This window comes from Pyrus communis, chromosome 17 (genome assembly GCF_041283825.1).
Source record: "Pyrus communis isolate YQ-2024b chromosome 17, ASM4128382v1, whole genome shotgun sequence".
Lineage (NCBI taxonomy): Eukaryota > Viridiplantae > Streptophyta > Magnoliopsida > Rosales > Rosaceae > Pyrus > Pyrus communis.
In genome coordinates this window covers 7,634,947-7,655,289 of record NC_142581.1, presented here as the reverse complement: position 1 = coordinate 7,655,289, position 20,343 = coordinate 7,634,947, and the positions used below count along the sequence as shown (strand labels likewise).

The following is a 20,343-nucleotide window of genomic DNA, read 5'->3' as shown; positions in this document are numbered from 1 at the left end:
AGAGTACATAGAATTACACGTTCATATATCCAACATGTAACAATCGAAAAACGCAAGGATGCTAACAAATTGATCCCACACGAAGGAGATTGAAATTTGTAATAAGCAACACAACTAGCTAAGGATTAGATTGATAAGTAAAAGTACAACTGCAGAAGTGGTGCATTAAAGCAAACTTCGGTCTATTAACATAACAAGAAGAGATACATCCAACTGCATTCCAACAAAACCATGTTAGGGTCCAAACTCCACATGGTTAGACTACAACAGCAGGCGATAAAGCCAATTGCCTGATTCAAATACATAGCAAACGAACGACATACTAGGCTGTGAAAGATCTATTATTGCCACTAAACGACTGGAGTTGCTTCAGAAAATGTGTCACTCACACTCTTAAATATATGGGACTCCACTACACTTCTTGCAGTTTTAATGAGAACTTGTCCGTTGACATAATGTTGGCGACACACAGGCATGTAGACATCAGCACCGCCAATCAGTTCTGTCCTGGTCTCCTCCGTCTTCCTCAGGGTAAAGAAAGCTCGTTTGCCACACATTTCACATCGAGCCGTCAACTTGGTCACAGAATCAGCAAGTGGTATTACGTCAAGCACCGAGCCAAAGCTCCTCCTGCCAACAATAACAACGCACCCATCAATAAGAGAGCACTAAATACCAACTAAAGAAACTAACCACACGAGCAAAACAGAAAAGGGGGATTTAATTTGAAAACCACCTCAAGTAATCACCATCCAAGCCTGCAACAATTACAGTTTTTCCATCGTGATCAGCAGCCGTGCAGCAGAAATCATACAGATCTTCAAAAAACTGAGCCTCATCGATACCAATAACATCAAGCTGTCAACATATCCCAAAAGGGATTAGGCAATTAGAACATATCATATGCATCAAATTCAAATTGCAGACACTAAACAAGACCTATGCCGAACATCAAACCATTGCAACCATCAAAGCGAAAAAATTGCCCTTCCGAATCGCGGGAACATAACTAGTACAATTGCACCTCATCAGGCTACACCATCAAATTGTTTTACAATGCCATATCATATTTTGCAAAAATCAAAGGCCAAGATCCAATAGTAAAGCCCCAGTCAAGTCAAATAATAACCAAAATAATTTTAATAAATAAATAAAACTTGATAAACCAAAAAACAATTTACACATTTCCCAGCTCCGGAATTACCTTATCATAAGCATCTCCACCAAAATTCTGCCGAAACGACGACAGATTAGGCAGTGCCCAGCACGGAAACTTCACCCCATCATGAGTCACAACCGAATCGATGGCGTATCTCGTATCCTTACTCGATTTTATCATCGCCACATTCCTACACATTAGAAAAAATGAAACTTCAGTGCCATTTAGCATCTATCAAACGATCTAACAAAAAGCTTCAATCTTTACTAGAAATCTTCACAAATCGAACTTGGGTTTGATAAAAAAAATCCAAATTTACCTGCCGCTGTTTCCCTCCGACTTGATCCGGCGAAGTAGGGCGGTGGTTTTGCCGGCAAACATGGGACCCATGATGACGTGGACCTCGCCGGAGGTAGAAGAGTCACTGGTGGGGGGAATGGAGGGCTTGAAGGAGGCCATGGATTTCGGGCTGCAGAAAGAGAAGAGGTTGAAGATTTGGGGAGGGAAGAAGAGAGATGGGAAGGCGAAAGCTTTCATGATCTGAATAAATAGAGAGAGAAGGAGAGTAGGTGGGAGTGGAGAGAAATGGAGCTGCATTTGATTTGACTTGTTAAAAGATTTGGAGGGAAAATTAAAAAAAATTGGTTTGGAGGTAAAATTAAGTTTAGATGGAAATTGGGAATTTAGGAAATTATGATTTTTTTTTTTGGGACCCAAATGAAAAGAAAATTGCGGTTTTTGACCCGGAAAAGTGTACAAAAAGAGGAATAAATTGTTTTTGAACCGGATCGGTTGTTTCTGAATTGAATCCGTGATTACTTTTTTGCGGTTTTTCAGTGTGTGCGAGACACGGACACATGTTATTTGTCATTGTACAAGTAGAGGATACTAAAATAATTTTTCTTCACTTATATAACGATATAATAATATATGGCGTAATGTCTAATGTTCATTGAAAAACCTCTCATTTCAAACAACCTATTTAAAAGTTTCAAACTTAAAAACTCCCTCTCTTTTTCTCTTTTTCTCTCATTTCTCCAACTAAAGCGTATGATTAAAGTGTCGATTACTTTTTCTCAAAAAATAAAAAATAAATAAATGTTGTTAGATTAACCATCGAAGATGTTCAAATCCAAACCATCATGCAATGACTCAACTTTTTTCCACCACCATAGTAAATGACCACTTGCTTTTCATATTTCATGCTCAATTTCATCTAGTTGTAAAAAATATTACCCTTGCTATATTTGTTTTTACCCTCGAAATGTATTCATTTAAAGAGGATTTTTATCACTAATAGTTTTTTAAATTGACCAAAATCCTCGTTTTGGTACTTTAATTTCAAAATCAATCAATTTCATCCCTAAAATTGGCACCACACATCCATTTAGTCCTTCCGTATAAATTATGTCAAGTTTGTATAAATGTGATAACATATTGTTGGACTTATAGACCCTTTATGTGTGCCTAATCAGCACATTAACAGAACACTTGGCAAAATTTAAATGGAATGACTAAATTGATGTGCGGTGGTTCATTTAGAGAGGAAAACGTTGATTGATTTTAAAATTGAGAGATTAAAATAATAACTTTGGTCAATTTCATAAACTATTACCAATGAAAACCCTATTAAATTTTTTTTTTTCGCTACGCATATATTCAATCAATCTCCATGAAGTTGAATGATTCAAAAATTTTCATTTCACAAACTTTTACGTAACATAAGGACATACTAATTAAGTCTAACAAAATAATAGTTTGATAACTTTACTCAATCGCATTATTCATATCTTGACCATTACCCATTAAAATCATTAAATTCCAATGCGTATGCAGATAGGGAGGTCGGGGTGCTATTCTTATCTACAACGTGAAGAGACAGATGACAGATGAAAAATGTGTCGTTTCACAAACTTTTACACAAAGGTTTTTTTTTTTTTTTTTTTTTTTTCCAAATTTACACGAAGTAATTGGAACGACGAACTTAGGCAAAACAATGGTCTACTTTCCACTTCGATATTTGACAATTTTTCACGACAAAATAATGTTTTGTACTTATTAAGGTTGCTCCGCGAAGACAACTTCTTGTGTTTTTAACTGTAAGAATATTTTTAATATTTTAAGGTGGTCCACATGATACGGTTCATATTATATGTATGTTTAACATATATTATTATCTGTAAACAATCTTATTGGTTAAATTACGAGAACAATTTCTTATTACCGTGATGAGTGATAATTGATTATGGGTTTTAAAGGAAAAACGGGTTGTCTCATATGAACTTCAACGATCCGAACTGTCTATTTTGTAAGTCTCGATTCATAGATCATCTTTGTAAAAACCCAATTTAATCCGAAACCATTTTCTTATTTAATTATCAAGATAAAGTTTTATTGTTTCTTATATAACAAAGTATTCGTTAATTTTTTTTTTAACACAATTAGATGTCTTATATTTCCGATTTGGCTAATATTGTGTAAGGGTGATCTATGAGGTGCAGCTTGAAAAATAAACGGTTCGGATCGTTAAAGTTCAATGTTGTATGGACCCAACAACTAATCCCTATTTTTTATAAAAAAAAAAATAATAAGAATCATTTCCCTTAAAAGCTTTATATAATGCAAATACCCATCTAATATGCATTTTTGACATAAAACACGATTATAATTTTTACGTATTGGTTGTTTATTGTATTTCCGCATCTATATGCATACTCGAAAATCTTAACTTAATTTAATTTATAATTTACATTAACGTCGTGACAAAAAATGAAAAATCATACCAAATTTCTACACAAGTGAGTTTCTTAATTAATTAAGTCAAATTTATATATTATATGAACAGTTGAAGGCAGTAGGTGTCAAGAAGTCAAAAACAAGAAAACGTTAATTAGAGATAACCACTTCACCCATTTACACACGCAAGATTTGTGAATATGGACGTTTTAAAAATAAATTATTGGATTAAATCTTGTTAAAAGTGAATATAAAAAACTATTAATTCATTGATTTTCTCCGTGATGTTGCGGGAGTGCTTTTTCTAGAACAAGTTTTCATCGGTTGATGATGAAGGAAAGCTTTTTCGTGAAATGTAGTAATTTACTAGTATGGAGAATGTAAAGTTATTGTTTTCCAACACATAACCTAATTATATTATCATGTTTTTAGTCTCACAAACTTGCATGCCTACCACTTTTCCTTTGGAAATTGTGGGAACGTTTTCTTGGTTGCTAATTGTTCTTAAAATATATTTGATATTGATGGGTTGTATGGTGATTTTATTTCAGATAATCCCCTCTTTTTCAAACATATTTCACTTATTTTTCTCCACAGTTTAACTTCCAACGATGTTTAGCATGTAACATTTTTCTATTATAAATAATACTTTACCGATGTTCTAGCTTAAATTAATTTAAACTGTAAGGACGGAGATTTGAACTCAGGTGCATAAGGAGAGCATATCTGCTCTAACCAATGTAATTACGTCCACGTCATCAACTAACTAATTTAAACTACAAGAACGGAGATTCGAACTCAAGTGCATAAGGAGAACATATATGTTGTAACCAATATAGTTACACCCATGTCACCAACTAGTTTTATTTAAAGTATTGTTTGATGTGTTTTAGGGTTAAACTTTTGTTCCATCATTGAGTTTCAATTTTCAAACATACATTGTTAATCTTACCACGTATGTCCTCTATCTCTATGAAAATTTAAGGAAAGGGAAACCTAAAAAGTAGTAAGAAGATGACCGGATGATTAGAATGAAGGGAGCAAGGCAGGCATCGATTCCTCTTTTGAACTACAGAAAGAAACCCTAGTAAATAAATAATATTAAACGTTGCATGTGACTGCATGATGCCGACTCTATCCATGATCAGCACATGCACCAACTATAATAATGAAACGATGTCGTACTATATATGGAGAAGAAGAAAGACTTTCCACTGAGATGATTATATAGAAAATGAATGGTTTTAATTATGACGTTTGTATAGTAAACATGATATCACGTTACTTAGTGAAGAAGAAAGACTTTCATCCTTACTGAGAATGAAGTATTAATATCCCTGGATATGAGATGATCGACCATGCTAGCCTTCCATTGTAAACACCTAAAAACAAAAGGAATCGTGGATATAATTCTCTAGATATAATGTATATATTTGGAAGAGACAAGGGTAGTACAGTCAAGTACTGAAAAATGGTACAAAGTGAACAAACGTACACGTGAGAAATGCATGACTGGAGGGTTGAGGTTCAGCGCCAGCTAGAGCAAGAAGAAATATATGCTAATTGCTAATCATATATTCCAAATGTGAATATCATTCAAAAGATTTACCAATTTAATAACTTGCGCGTGTGACAATTGACATGTGCATGTATAGACAAGTAAGTTTGTATAGCATTAGAGAAAGTCTCGAATCAAGCTGTTTTATATTTACGGCTTGCGCATAAAGAGGTGTTCGTTGAGTGAGATGTTGCATGTAGCAACCCTACCCACCCCATAATCTCTCATAGACTCGTACTACTGGGTATATATATTTGTTAAGAGAACCAAATTAAAAAAAGGATTAACTAGGAGGACTCGACGACATTGCTGTCATATATAGTTGATGCCTGCAAAACTATGTTAAAAAAAGGCTTAACTCGCATCAATAATACACATCGATATATGAACGATTCATTTTAAAAACCTTCTAACATGTCATTAATTATCGATATGTTGTAAATTAAACAACCTGACCTGTCGATTTGTTTATCATCCAATTGTTTAGACTGATAGAACGCTCACTCGTGCGTAAAAAAGTTCATATTGAGATATAATAACAGTAAGAGCATCGTAGATTAATCTTCATTGCCATATTTATTGATCACTTTGCGAAATTTACAAATGTCAATTTTTGTTAGATATATGATACTCGAGGTTACTTTATCTATTTATGAAAGGGCAGTGCTATCCACACATTACATATCTATTTTACATCTCATGCACACATTTCTTGTTAATTTTTGTCTTTTAATTTTTTTCAATTCATTCGATCCAACAGTTGAAATTGACCGGAGTGTGAGAGATATAAAAAAAAAGAAAAAAAAAGAGGTGTGTGGATTGCACCACTCTTATAAAATTGGGTAATTTTCGAGTTAAACTTTGCTTATTAACATAAATGTAGTGTGACAACTTAGTACTACGGTCTAGTGATATTCATCTTCACTTGTAATTGAAAGGTCTTAGGCTCGATTCTCGCCAAAGGAAAATTTGAACCACATTATTACTAGCTCATTATGAGGTTAAGCTCACCTTTCTCTCCTTAGTATAAATAATATCGTTTGCTAAAAAAAAAAAATAACCATAAATGTAGTGTGAATATGGCTCCATAGGCATGCAAATTGTCGGTAGAGTAACATATGTCTTAAAAAAAAAAAAAAATCTTAAGTCAGTTGGAGTTGGTAAACATCCCAATGAGAAGAACCGTATCATCCCAAGATATCATTCGTTTTGTTGTTATGTTTTCTTCCTAATTAATTTCAGTTGGTGACAATTATAAGTACAAGGGTTGCAAACTTTACTATATGTTTCTGGTCCTTCATTTGCAAGGGTACCTTTAAATTGTTTGATTGTTATTTGGTCCTAACTCTTGTTGTATGAGTAGTTTAATAAGAGTCAAGATCGAATGACAACGGAACTATTATAAGCCTTAGCCTAAGCCCCTCCCGCCAACGAGAACTTATACCTTGCTCATCCAATAAACAATTCCTGAATCCACCACTGCAACTAGGTTGGTTACATTATGCAATTGATTTAATGTTGCCAAAGCGATTAACCAATAGGTTTTACCATTCATTCATAAAGATTATGAAGTCCTTTTTACTTGTTGCAACTTTAAAGGATATTACATTACAGTCCTTTTTTCTTAGAAGGAGAACAAACTCCCCATGCATGTGGTCTAATATTCTATGGGTTAAGTTTCTATCCATGCATCTCAGGTTCCAAAGTTTCACCTTCCTTTAATCATTATAATAGTTTCAAACCCTCTCCCCTCTCAATAATAATTTTTTTTTTTATATCCTTTTTTCTTAGAAAGGGAATTAGATGGTAAATTTGTAATGGTCAATAATGTTCTTTTATTAACCACTACAAGTGGTTTAGTGAATCTACTTGATCGTAGCCACTGGTAAGGTGCAATTCTCAACCTACTCTAAGCCTAAAAAGGGTGGATAATCGTGGTTCGCCACTGAATGTCCCCTTGATAAAAAGAAGAAAAAACAATGTTTTTTTTATTATTATTAACAAATGGTAAACAAAGGTGGTCATATTTCTCGTTTTGGTTGACAAACCCTTTAGACATGTCGTGGTTTCGTTTTAAGTTGTGATTGTGAACTATTATTCTTATGTTTTGATTCAAAATGTTCAAACATTTGTAACTTAGTACTACAATTTAGCAATATTTTTTATATTCTTTAGGATAAATATATCGATGTATTAAAAATTATATTAAATATATAATTATTATATGACGGCCATATATAATTCACTGGATATATGTATTTAACACAATCTCATAATCTGGCCTTTGAAATGGTAATTATATTAAATGTACACATTATAGCTAAATTTTATATTAATGTTTGACTTGTAATTTTTTTTGGCAAAATTAATGTTTGGCAAAACTCAATAGTTAAATACATTTTAATTGATTGCTTTAGTAGAAATTTCTTCTCTTCAAATATATTGCTTAAAGAAATACATGGGTGGTGGTACTGTTTGAACTCGTTTGTTTCTTTTTTTTTTTTTTTTTTTTTTTGGTAAACTGGAAATAATATTCAAGGGCAACAACCATAAAGTACAAAGAGCAAATACCCAAGAGGCTCAGTTACAAGATTAACACAAAGCAAAATTGGATCCCAAATCAAAGCCCAAGGCCAACTAAGTACAAGCACAAAGGGGCCAACTAAATACAAGCACAAATGGGCCAACAAAACTAAACAAAAAAGAACCTAAAAGAACAAAAGAAACCCTCATCTTCTTCGTCCACCGCCTCTGCTATAGGTAACCAACCGGATCTACAAGCTTTCACGCCTCCAACCGACAAATGCCCCTCCAATCGCATCAACTAGCCGCAAGCATTTTGTAGCAACTTCTAATTGCCTTATATTACAAGGATAGTGTTATTCATACACTAATTTTATCTTTCACACACCCTTATATAATATCATTGATCTTCTTCAATCTATTCGATCCAACAATAAAAAATTAAGTGAGATATGTAAGAAGTAAAAATGAATATGCGAATATCACTATCCTATTACAAAAGGCAAATCCATTCGTGGCCAAATTTCAAGTCATCAATTATTTGTTTCATATAATATTTGGGTTTTCCAAGTACTTTCCCCTATAAACATCTTACATAAAAATTGTAAAAATTTTAGTAGAAATTAAGCGAGCAAACATTTGAAAATTTCAATCAAGAGTTCAAACTTTCATGGATGCATTTTTGTAGCAACATGCTATGTTTTGGTGTACCATTTGACCCAAGAGTTAAGAGTACGTTAACGCCTCATGAGGTATCTTGATTGCACGAAAGGGAAATTACTATGTTACCAATGTGTAGTAAAAAAAATTAGTTTAAAATTAGTATCTTGATTGCATTACAAGTTTAATTTTGCATGTATTAGTTTAAAATTAGTATTTGAAAAGCAAAATAAACACAAGTATTTTTCTTTGCCACAGTTTATTTTTATTTTTTTTTACAAGGAAGGGAATCAAACCCTTAGGGCAATTTCTCTGTTTAGTGAATAGTGTTTAGACGAGTGACTTATACCCCCATTCACTTTTGAAAAATGGAGGATATGTCATTCACTAAATAAAGGACGTTACAAAGATATTTATAAACAGGTCAATTCTAAAAGGGTTTTTACAAACGAGTTTTGAAAAATATTACATGACTAACTGCGAAGCAATAAGAAGACTTCAAATCCTTCATTAAAAGCCTAGTTCACCTGAAACCGCAAGATTGCAAAAATCAATAGGAATGCTAAATCTCATGTCACACAAAGATCATGTGAGAACAAAAACTCTGAGATTGTATTGGCATAGAGAATACGATGCCTAAACACCAAATAAAGTAGATTCAAGAAAGCAAAAGGCAATTCGAGTTAGATGAGTTAGAACGTTAGATCTCAACAATGTTTCTAAAAGATGAGATGTCTATTGCACGCTGTCGTTTTTCCTTTTACGATGGATAAAAAAAGTAAGTTAAGTAATAATAAAATACACTCAAATTTTTTTCTTGGTTTTAGTGGCACTCAAAACTCATATACTTAATAAGAATCACAACTCTGTAGAAAAAAGAAAAGAAAAAAATTTACCATAAGAAAAGAAAAGAAAAGGGTAAAGTATGTAAATTAAACAAAATGAAGGTGAAAGTAGATCAAGCAAAAGTCATCAAAATCAACGGCTAGTATGGCATTGGGCCCACTTCGACGTGGGTTTAAATTTCATACGGCACCGCGCAGGTTATGTGTGAAACCTTACAATGGAGGTGTTTTCCCATTAAGTATAAAAGGAATGAACGGGAGGGACAAAGCCACAAAGTGATCCTCTTCCTTTTGTATCAGATCAGACATTCTTCATTACCAAATCTCCACGACTTTATTTCTGATTAAATTTTGTTTTTTGGGTAAATTTCTTACTACCCACTTCCCAAAATTTCAAATTTTGCACTGAGAAATTCAGGAAAAAAGCCTAAATAAAAGTTAAAAAATAGAAAAAGAAGGTGAAAATCTTCATCTTCCCAATTTACAGAGAGGCTATATATTCCTCACCAGACCCTCCAAGCACCTTATCTTTCTCTCTCTACAGCTTCTGTTTCTCTCTCTAGAAATATACATTTTTTTAATCTCTCACCCATCTGTTTGGTAACTGAATTTGTATTTGGTAATCAAATACCACCATTGAAAGAACAAATACAAAGGTTGGAGGGGGCATATATAGAGAGGAGGTTGAACATGCCCTCTGTTCTTATTCCTAGAGTGCCTCCTCTCAGATCTTAGTTTTCTTCGAGGTTTGGCATCTGGGTTTTTGTTTAATCGGTGGGTATGATGATAATCTGATTTGCGTTTTTGATTTTTGATCTTTTTCTGAATTGGGTATGTGGATTTGGATCCAGCTGATTTTTTCTGATTGATATTTTCTGTCCCTTCTTCCAGGTGTGCTAAATTGTGGTTCAGTATTTGATCGGTGCAGGATCGGTTGTTTCTGAATTGAATCCGGGATTACTTGTTTCCGAATCGGATTACAATCTGCGCTTTTGCAATATTTCATAGCAAGGTACTGGTCTTTCTACTTTGGATTGTTGTTTATATTAATCCGCATTTGATTTCGATTAGGTTGGTGTTTATTGTGGATAAAGGAGAGATTTTTATTTGAGCTACTGGTGTTGCTGTGAGATTGGATTAGATAATTGTTTGCATCTCATTGTGCTGGAATACCTTTAGCTTCTGTTTTTAAAATAGAATTCTATTGGATCGTCTGTTGAATCCTTCATTTTCCAATTGGGTTTGAAATTTCGATAAAGTTTGTGTTTTTGCTTTGAGGTGGATTGTGTGATTTGCATTTGTGGATTTTCTCAAAGCTTGAGTTGATGTAGTACTTTTGGCTTGTAGGAAAAAATGCAATCCGATAGTGGTAAGTTGTTTATTGGCGGCATATCTTGGGATACAAATGAAGGGCGTCTAAAAGAGTATTTCAGTAGTTTTGGGGAGGTGGTGGAAGCAGTGATCATGAAAGATCGGACCACAGGCCGTGCTCGTGGTTTCGGTTTTGTTGTTTTTTCTGATCCAGCAGTTGCGGACAGCGTCATAATGGAGAAGCACAACATTGATGGAAGGATGGTAAGCAAACTACTTCCTTTTGGTTGAAACCAGTTTTAGCCATCAGTTACATTCTTAGGTTCATTGTGTTTCATCATTATGTTTTTAGTTTTGAATCACTCAAAATGTAAAGGAAATTTCATTTTCTTATAGGAGTTACGGGTCTGAAATTGTAATTGCAGGAATTCATTTTTACTGTGGTTCTATGTTCCACTAAATTTCAAATTCAGCAACAGTAAATCATGCTTCTCATTCTTTTATCTTTCCTTCTGTCAGTTTTTTTAACGCATTGCTGTATTATTCTGAGCTGATCAATTAATTTGCAATGCTTGTATCATTTCATCTTCATTTTTACCGATGTGTTCTCTATTCTCAGGTTGAGGCCAAAAAGGCTGTTCCAAGGGATGACCAAAACATATTGGGAAGAAGCAGTGGCAGCATCCATGGTTCGCCAGGTCCAGGCCGCACAAGAAAAATTTTCGTTGGAGGTTTAGCATCCACTGTCACAGAGAGTGACTTCAAGAAGTACTTTGAGCAGTTTGGGACAATCACAGATGTTGTGGTGATGTATGATCACCACACCCACAGACCGAGAGGCTTTGGATTCATCACTTATGATTCAGAAGAGGCAGTGGACAAGGTTTTACTTAAGACATTTCATGAACTGAACGGGAAGATGGTTGAGGTCAAGCGTGCAGTTCCCAAAGAGTTGTCGCCTGGCCCCAGTCGCAGCCCTATTGGTGGATACAACTACGGTCTGAGTAGGGTCAGTAGCTTCCTTAATGGCTACACTCAGGGGTATACTCCAAATACAGGTGGAGGCTATGGACTTGGTAGATTCAGTCCAGTTGCTGGTGGTCGTAGTGGATTTCCTCCATTTGGTTCTGGTTATGGAATGGGTATGAATTATGAGCCAGGGTTGAGCCTAGGTTTTGGTGGGAATGCAAATTATAATAATAATAATAATAATAATAGTAATAATTTGAACTATGGACGGGGTGGATTGAGTCCTTATTATATCAATAATTCAAGTAGGTTTAGCAATCCCATTGGGTATGATGGCGGTAATGGAGGAAACACATCTTCATTTTTCAGCTCAGAGACTCGAAACTTATGGGGGGATGGGGGTGGTGGTCTTAACTCCACAAATTCTAATGCTTACATCAGATCAGGAAGTGGGACCATTGGAGGAAGTACATTTGGAAATACTGGAGCTAATTGGGCTTCTTCAGCAATGCCGGCTCAAGGTGGTGGAAATAATGATTCTAACAATAGCAGGAACCTTGGTTATGCAGTTGGGGATAACAGTTACGGTCTGGGGACTGGAGGGTATGGAAGAAACAGTGGTGCAAGTGTGGCCCCAACATCTTCACTTGCTGCATCAAATGGTGGTGGTTTCGATGGGTCCTTGGCTGACTTTTACAGTAGTAATTCAGTTTATGGAGACCCTACTTGGAGATCATCAAATTCTGAGCGAGATGGGTCTGTTCCTTTTGGTTATGGGCTTGGCGGCGCAGCTTCTGATGTTTCAGCTATGAGTTCTCCTGGTTATGTTGGTGGTTATAGTGTTAATAAGAGACAGTCAAACACAGGTTAGCGCCACTTAATTAATATCTTATGCAACTTCTGTTTTTCATCTATTTTTTTGGTATGTTTTGTAGTTTTAATTTTTTTTGGAAGATAGGGAACTTTATTGTAATTTATTTAGGGACAGTCAAACACAGGATTTGATCCTAAATTTGTAGGTTTTCTGTGTTATGGTCTATGTTAACGAAAAAAATTGGAATAGGAAAAGCTCTTGTTAAGCTCCTGGTTGCGCTGCGTATTGTGTTTTGTGACTGGTCTAGTAGTAATTCAATAGATCCAGTGAAACATGATATTTCTTATCTGATTGTTATGCTCATCCCAGTTCATCAAGCTGAACTTTTGAAGTCCTTTATCCTGTTGGTTACATTGAGTGCAGTGCATTTTGTTCCTCAATGGCTGCTCACATGACACCACATGCTACCTTGTGATTGTTACACTAAGCACCTCTGTGGTTCTTTGCTTCTTGTTTAGTCCCTAGATTATTTTCCACGCAATTCTTCATTTATAGCCTTTATAATTGATACAAGCTGATAAATTTGTTACCACAGAGATGTAGCTTTTACTTTCCTATATCACATCATCCTTAAAGACTCTTTTGAAGCCAGCTTTTTGTGTTGAGTGTATTGCTTTGGAGTCCTAGGCTTATTAGCTTTTATGCGGGTTCAGTTGAGGAGTAGAAAAACTGGAACTTTGAGATAAAAGCAAAAGGCTTTCAATGTTACTGGTGAAACAATTTTAGTTGGCTTTTGTTTGGTGTTGGTAGAAGTTGTAGCTGGACAATGAGCTTCTTCGCTACTTAACTAGATACGATCATTGATCTCTTGGGAATTAGGGAGACAATTGTCCCAAATGTGTATCGACTGTTCAGGGTTGATGAGACAATCAGCCATATTTTATTTTGTATTATAGTGTTGGTAGGTGTTTCATCAGTCGTGATTCCAAAGAAACTTCTGCTCTTTTGTTTCTGATAGGAAGATTAGGCAGCTTTCATCAATTTCTCTTGTGTTTGTTTGCTTTCATGTTTTTTGTGGCAGAATTTAACGTTGTTTCTTGTTGATTGGCCATTCTAGATTTTTGAATGAGCTCTCTCATCTTATCTGTTGGCGCATGTGTTTTGGGTCACAGAAAAGAAAAGTATATGAATTATTTTTTCCTTTTAGACTATAGATCGTGCAATCACATTCCCTTAATGGTTGAAATATCAAGTAGATCCTTCTTGTTTTATGAAGCTCTTGACGTTGTCCTTCCGGAGATCCAGCATGTGCTTTTCACAAATTAAGTTGATTCGTTGTTCACTATTCTAGAATATATTTACTAGTGAAATAGTGGCTTTGTTTTCATAGTTTCATCTTCAAGGCAGTTCGTTCTTAAGTATACTGCTTAACAGTTGTCCGAGTTTTATGCTTGTTATTTCTTTTAATTCAATCAAGGAAGATACTGAGAGAAATGTAGAAATCTAAAGAAGTCTAAAATTAAGTTTTTTGAGTCTCTGGTTAAAATATGATTCTCTCTGGAAAAATATATGTATATTTTTTTTTGTTGAACTGAAAATATAATATTTATTTTCTCTCGACCTTTACATAACCTTTCTGAGTTTGTTAGTTTAAGAAATACAATGCACTAAGTAGGGTTCTGAAGTGGAGAGGGAAGATATAATTTGGCAATACATACGGTTTTCTGTCTCTGGATGCATTTGTCAAAGATACGTAACTAACAGAAAAAGAGGGGGATAGGAAATTTAGTGAATCATTGTTATCTCATTTCGTGATCCATATTGTCTCTTCAAATTTGAGGTCAGATTGTTATAGAGTCTTGCCACCTTTGAACGATCACTCTTTAGATTATAACGGTGGCATATTGCTTGTTAAACTGGAATGTTGCAACAATTCTAAAATGTGAAACATGTTGTTAGCATAAGCTCTCTGTCGGCAAACTTTCTAGTTTTAGCTTTGCCCTTGAGTTGGCTAATTGCAACTCACCACACGGCTTTTGTAATCAATATCTGAGTGCAAAGTGATTTCCATGAATTCGTCATCGTCAATTGAACCTGTTGGTAACATTATACATTAACCTTTATGCTATATCTTGTTCTCAGATAGATGAATAGATGATAACTTAGATGAATAGATGATAACTTGTCGGAAATACAAATATGTATATATAACTGAAACTATACCAATTGCTGATGCTTAAAATCCTCTTTCCAACTGTTTTCTTTCAGGAATCGCTGCCTAGGATCCATCGTTCGTTTCTGATATCACGACATTGTAGGTGAAGATAATCTGGTGAAGCAGGTGAATTGTGAATTTTGCACACCGCCCTGGTTTATATATGTCAGTAAAAGAAATTTGGTTAGTAAGAAGAGCTAACTGGAGTGCCCTGTTTGCAGAAGTAAAAGTAGAGGGATAGAACAAGTTAAGATGGATTTTGTGTTAATGCTTTGAGTTTTGAGTTACCGATTTTAGGTTTTTTGTTTCGGTCTTTTGAGTGAGATGTAAAATCAGATTGCGGGATATAGTCAGACGTGTGTCATGCATCTCCGGTGAGGCTACGATACCCAAAACGCGAAAACGAAAAAAAAAAAAAAACAGAAAAGATAGACTGATATATATATTCTTTTTCTTTCCTAGAGTTTTCATCTGTAACATCTCTGGCAATTGGTTATGCTCAGGGAATGCTTTTTTTTTTATTCATTTTTTTCCCCATTATTCTGTTATTATCTTTTTGTACCTGAAATTACTGTTGATTTGTTAGTGTGAAACGTTTAAGGGTTTACCCAGTTAGGGACCCCATTAATAAGCCATCCCATATTCTGATTCTTACACTTTTAGGACTTGGTATGCAGCGATTGTGAATTTTTATTTTGGTATGTGGTTATGTTTAATGTTTTTGTTCTTTGCTTTGACTCTGTGATCCTCTGTTTAATTGATGACGTGGTAAATGTGAGATTCGTTTTTGGGCGGATGTACAAGTCACACGTGCACCATCATCGAGATGGAATAGTTAGCCTAAATAACAATGAGTAGAAAATTAAACCTCATTCTCTCTTGGAATAATTTACATGGACCAAGTGCACCATGGCGCGTACCAAGTTCATCTAAGTTGTTCTACAGTCTATTATAGCACTGGACTGGAGCGTCATTATAACGTGAAATGAATCCATCTAAGTTGCTTTACATGACATTAAGTTATTGAATCAGAACGCTACGAACCTACAACGGTGATGTATACATCTAAGTTGCTCTCCTTCTCTCCACCAGGGAAGAATGTCTTGGTGGTTACTGATCAGGCAAAGAAAGCCATTATTTAAGTTTGAAAATCTTTGAAAGTGATAAAAAAAGGAAAGAGAAAATCTTGTATAAAAGAGAGACCAACATTCCTTTCTTCCACTCCCATTTACTTCCTTGTGCTTTCTATCACTCCAACATTAGCAGCCCAAAAGTTGAAAGCAGAAAAAGCAAGAAAGAGGAGGATTGGTAACTTCCACCTTTTTGACCTTTTAGACCTTTTAGACCTTCTGGTTTTTACTACTAGGACCCTTTGAATTTGTGATCAATATCTTTCAACTTTTTACTGCCTGCAGTAACTATTCAAGATGCAAATTCGACACCACCAAACAATGATAAGAAAAGCTAACGGGCGGGCAACAGTGTTGGATATCCAACTTCTATTTGAAAGTAATATAAGTTGAATTTGTAGAACGTTTACTTCTGGATACTTTGAATGCTCATGATAAGAGTTCGACTCTCGTCTCTCTCTATTGAGCCTCATTTTAATACGAAAAGTTTGACTCATGGATTCACTAGGCAAACCCACCACAAGTTGCTCTGATAACAATTGAATATGATTAAGATTGGTTATTATAATTAAGATTATTTAAATATTTTACCTAGTCATTGGCTGGGAAAAAAATCTTTTGTTAAGTGAGAGAAGTTGGGGCGCACTGAAGTAGTTGTTCTTTTATGCATGTTATATTTTATATACTGGAAAATTTGTCAAATAATGTCAAGATGGCCGAGTTGGTCTAAGGCGCCAGTTTCAGGTACTGGTCCGAAAGGGCATGGGTTCGAATCCCATTCTTGACAATTTTATTTATTTTTATTTGTAATTTTCTTCCAAGCCGAGTACTATTAGGTCCAGTGGGCCAATACAATCAATTTGGGCTTGACTACTTTGCTTTGTTTTATGGGTTTGGGCTTGAGTTCTTTTCTTTGCTTTTGAGTGTTCCTTTATACACTATTTCTTATCTAACACACAAATATTTTTTTTTTCTTCTAATGACTATTATATCCCATTGTTAAAGTTACCTAAATTCATTTTTGCTCATTACCCTTAAGTGGTGATAATGCTCACCATCCTATTTATTGCTGTTGAATGAGTTTAACTTTTGAGATTTGTGTTCATCCACTACGCATATCTCGAAGTTTAAATTTATCAAACGATGATAAATAGGACGCTGAACATCACCATCACTTGTTGATAGTGAGCAAAAATATTTCCTTTCAAAGGGCAAAATGTTTGACCTTTGCTGATAAGAAACCTTTGGCTGCCCCCTCTACCATTAAAAAACCTAGCTAACTCTATCCCATTCCATGCTCTATTGCTCTCTTAATCATCTCAGATCCGCAAATGGGTGTTTTTCTCCAATTTCTTAATGCAATGGATCTCCATAGCTTTTGCCATCAATTTTGATAAGATTGATGAGGGTGATGGGCTCTGGGTTGGGTGGAGAATGGGATTTGCTGTTATTGGAGAAGAATGAGGATAGGCAGAAGAAGAAAAGGTTTGGGAGGGGGTTTGAGAGATTGTGACAAATTTTTTTCTCTATTTTTAAGTGGGATGATTTAGGAATATTAAAAATTTACATGGTTGTCCAGAGAAATATGTAAATTTAATGGTGGGTGTCCAAAAATAAAAATTGGATGTACATCGAGAGTTTTTTTTGTAGCAACCTTCATATTCCAACATGGTGTCATAAATTTCCCATGTATTATAATATGTGGGAAAAACGACATGACAATCACACTAAAATATTTATTTTTGGATGCTACAGAAAAAACGACAAATTTTTTAATGTACTTTACTATTTTTTTAATATACTAGGTTGAAATAGAACTTACCTCTTCTACTCAATATAACACTCAGAAGATTTATTTATTCATGCGTGGCATATGACTTTAATAACTCCACATGACAGTGTGAGCAAAACAACACTATAGGCTTTCTCTAAGATTAGAAAAAGAAATCATGTATAAATGACAACAAAATTTTTTTGGTGTTTCTAAAATTACAAAAGGAAAATCATGTAAAAATGATAAAAGCAAAACAACACTATAGGCTTTCTCTAAGATTAGAAAAAGAAATCATGTATAAATGACAACAAAATTTTTTTGGTGTTTCTAAAATTACAAAAGGAAAATCATGTAAAAATGATAAAAAATATTTGGACCATTTCTCGATTTATGCGTGTCATCCTTGTGCAAAAAGGCCATGCTATTCTTCTCTGTATCGTTCTAATTTTATCGAATATCCCCGAAGGGACAGAATATGTTGTCAAGCAAGACTAGATAAAGCAGTTTGTGAACTTTGTTTTGGTCGATGTGGGACGCTGGCTTCCGTCCTTTTAATAGTCAACTTTCTTTCGCAGCTAGGGCTTCCTCTGTGGATTGAGTATCCTGAGTCATAAACCCAATGAAGTATCGAGTAAAACTGTAAACAAGTTTTGTTCCTAAACAACCTAAGAATCTAAGAATTGTTCTAAACAAATTGAGCATTTGATAGTTGTTAACCCAGATCGAAAGACTTGGATAGTACCAAAAGTAAAAAACTTGACTTGTAAAGTATTTGAGTGAAACTGTGGTAATGGAACAACATCAACAACAACTTTGTCTATGATCTCACCTCTTCTACAAAAGCATGAAAAAAGCAAACCAAAATTGCAGCTATAAATATGGTTCTTGAAAGCAAAAAAAGGGCTCCTGAAAGACCTTCCAACGAACAATTTTGTTCGTCGGTTCACAATTTTCCATAGGCCGGAGAAGTATCGTTTTGTTAAAGTACGTGATGCCTCTGATCACCTGAGGATTCCACTGCCTTCCCTCCTCAGCTTCTCCTCCTTTGATTTTCTACAAAAAACCACCCAAGAATTCACCTCCAAAGCAATACAAACCCCAATCAGTGTGGACAATCCCAAACAGTAAACCAGTTTAGCAATAGACCTTCCTTCTCCCATCACCTCAAAACCTTCGAAAACATTCACCACACCCAGCACCACACATGCATACCCAACAAAATGGTGGTAAGATTTCCAGTACTTCCTGAATTTGGTTGTAGTTTTAGGTCTAAACAATAGTGCTAGGGTTTGCAGCCCTCCCAAGCAAAATGCAGCAAACCCTAGCTTTCTGTGGAGCCCATACTGGACCCCAGGTGACATATCCCCAAGCTTAATCCCAATAGCAAACCCTACAGTCCCTAGGAAAAAAGCAAACAGTTGGACCCCAGCGTGCACATAGAACCATGTGGGCCCTAATGATTGTATGTGCCTGAGGTAGCGTGCAAGCACTGCTCCAATGGGGAGCATGATGCCCCATGCAATGGCGTTCATGATGCCATGCACTGTTCTGAGTGTGCCAATGTTGGAGTGACGTGTGGCCGTTGTGCCTGACATGACATCAAATGTCGTTATGGATGAAAGGTCGTTGGCTGTGGTTGGGTGTATGGTTGGCGAGTAGCCTTGGACGTAGAGGCCGCGGTTCCACACGTGATGCAGCTTTGTCTTGTTCGGCGTGAGTTTTAATGTAGCGAAGATTTGTACTGCAGCACCGCCGTGGACGGTGGCTAATTTCCCGCCGTATAGGGTGGCGGACGAGGAGAGAATGTGGATGTCCAGAGGGCGAGAGAGGAGAGGGCGTTTTTGGAGCTTTGTGGTTGGGTCTAAGAGGTAAGTGAGGAGGACTATTTGACCGGTGCTAGGGTCCGGAAAGGCAATTAGAGCACGTGTGCCAGTCATTTCCGGGGAGGTCGGGTTGATGCCCCACCCAACCCACCCAGAAGGAGATATGAAAGTACCAAAGAAGACAAGGTCTAGGGTGGCATTGTGGCGATGGAAAGTCCATGCTATGGAGGCTTGTTGGGTAGGGAGTGTGATGCATTTTTGAAAGGTTTTGGCGGCGGCGGTGGTGGTGCAATGGGCAGAAAATGTGACAGGGGGAAAGGAAAAGAGAAGGAAGAGGGATAAGAAGAAGAACATATTGATGGCTGGGAAGAAGAAATGAATATCAAAGGGAATGGGAGCTAGAGGGATGTAGAATCGGTTGGGAAGCTTTTGTTAACATTTATGTGTTTGGTAATGATGTGGTTGATGCAATTGACCATCATGGCTGTGGAGGGAATATGTGTACTGAATAGTTTTTTGTGTGCTTAGCTTTGAAGTTAAGGGAACCAAAGTGTTTGTTCGGTGGAGTAGAAAATGAGGGTTCGTGTGGAAGTGAACGTGTCTTTTGTGATGAATTGATATTGGGCCAAAATTTCATCACTTTTTTATTGGGATTTTTTTAATGGAAGAGATATTTGCAAGGATTGTGCTTGGCTTTGAAGCAAGGGAATCATAATATAGAAAGTATAAGCTTCGGCACAATTATATATAGGGCGCTGGATATTAGGGAGGAGAGCGATTGGTGGGGATCAAGTTTGCACTAGGATGAATAGATATTATTGTTTTT

At 35.7% G+C, this 20,343-nt stretch overlaps 3 protein-coding genes and 2 non-coding genes across 7 annotated transcripts; 2 read left to right on the top strand and 3 right to left on the bottom strand.

Annotated features, from left to right (window-relative positions):
- Positions 1-165: 165 nt before the first annotated feature.
- LOC137708656 (thymidine kinase a) lies at positions 166-1,751 on the bottom strand. Its single transcript, XM_068447776.2, has 4 exons — positions 1,479-1,751; positions 1,205-1,349; positions 737-858; positions 166-630 (listed from the first exon to the last, which is right to left on the bottom strand). The coding sequence occupies exons 1-4, from the start codon at positions 1,694-1,696 to the stop codon at positions 351-353; spliced, it is 765 nt and encodes a 254-aa protein (XP_068303877.2). The 5' UTR covers positions 1,697-1,751; the 3' UTR covers positions 166-350.
- An 8,008-nt stretch (positions 1,752-9,759) lies between these two features.
- Positions 9,760-15,446, top strand: LOC137708461 (heterogeneous nuclear ribonucleoprotein 1-like). Of its 2 annotated transcripts, none has more exons than XM_068447545.2 (5): positions 9,760-10,255; positions 10,373-10,493; positions 10,829-11,056; positions 11,412-12,627; positions 14,844-15,446. In XM_068447545.2, exons 3-5 carry the CDS (start codon positions 10,835-10,837, stop codon positions 14,855-14,857), a joined length of 1,452 nt encoding a protein of 483 aa, XP_068303646.2. In that variant the 5' UTR covers positions 9,760-10,255; positions 10,373-10,493; positions 10,829-10,834; the 3' UTR covers positions 14,858-15,446. The 2 variants fall into 2 exon arrangements, with proteins under 2 accessions (XP_068303646.2, XP_088545748.1); XM_088689622.1 differs by having other exon boundaries at positions 9,760-10,259.
- Positions 15,447-16,626: 1,180 nt separating this feature from the next.
- TRNAL-CAG (transfer RNA leucine (anticodon CAG)) lies at positions 16,627-16,707 on the top strand. The gene has a single exon. It is a non-coding gene; the product is annotated as a tRNA-Leu (tRNA).
- A 1,044-nt stretch (positions 16,708-17,751) lies between these two features.
- On the bottom strand, positions 17,752-19,988 carry LOC137749282 (cytochrome b561 and DOMON domain-containing protein At2g04850-like). Of its 2 annotated transcripts, none has more exons than XM_088689734.1 (2): positions 17,955-19,988; positions 17,752-17,835 (listed from the first exon to the last, which is right to left on the bottom strand). In XM_088689734.1, the coding sequence occupies exon 1, from the start codon at positions 19,869-19,871 to the stop codon at positions 18,696-18,698; it is 1,176 nt and encodes a 391-aa protein (XP_088545860.1). In that variant the 5' UTR covers positions 19,872-19,988; the 3' UTR covers positions 17,752-17,835; positions 17,955-18,695. The 2 variants fall into 2 exon arrangements, with proteins under 2 accessions (XP_088545860.1, XP_088545859.1); XM_088689733.1 differs by lacking the exon at positions 17,752-17,835 and having other exon boundaries at positions 17,962-18,297; positions 18,524-19,934.
- Positions 18,060-18,164, bottom strand: LOC137709586 (U6 spliceosomal RNA). The gene has a single exon (XR_011064879.2). It is a non-coding gene; the product is annotated as a U6 spliceosomal RNA (small nuclear RNA).
- Positions 19,989-20,343: the final 355 nt, after the last annotated feature.

Coding starts and splice junctions, on each gene's coding strand:
- LOC137708656 (XM_068447776.2), bottom strand. CDS start 1,696: ATGAAAGCTTTCGCCTTCCCATCTCTCTTCTTCCCTCCCCAAATCTTC. Junction 1,350..1,478: donor TCGGAGGGAAACAGCGGCAG/GTAAATTTGGAT, acceptor TCTAATGTGTAG/GAATGTGGCGATGATAAAAT. Junction 859..1,204: donor GTGGAGATGCTTATGATAAG/GTAATTCCGGAG, acceptor ATATGTTGACAG/CTTGATGTTATTGGTATCGA.
- LOC137708461 (XM_068447545.2), top strand. CDS start 10,835: ATGCAATCCGATAGTGGTAAGTTGTTTATTGGCGGCATATCTTGGGAT. Junction 11,057..11,411: donor ACAACATTGATGGAAGGATG/GTAAGCAAACTA, acceptor CTCTATTCTCAG/GTTGAGGCCAAAAAGGCTGT.
- LOC137749282 (XM_088689734.1), bottom strand. CDS start 19,871: ATGTTCTTCTTCTTATCCCTCTTCCTTCTCTTTTCCTTTCCCCCTGTC.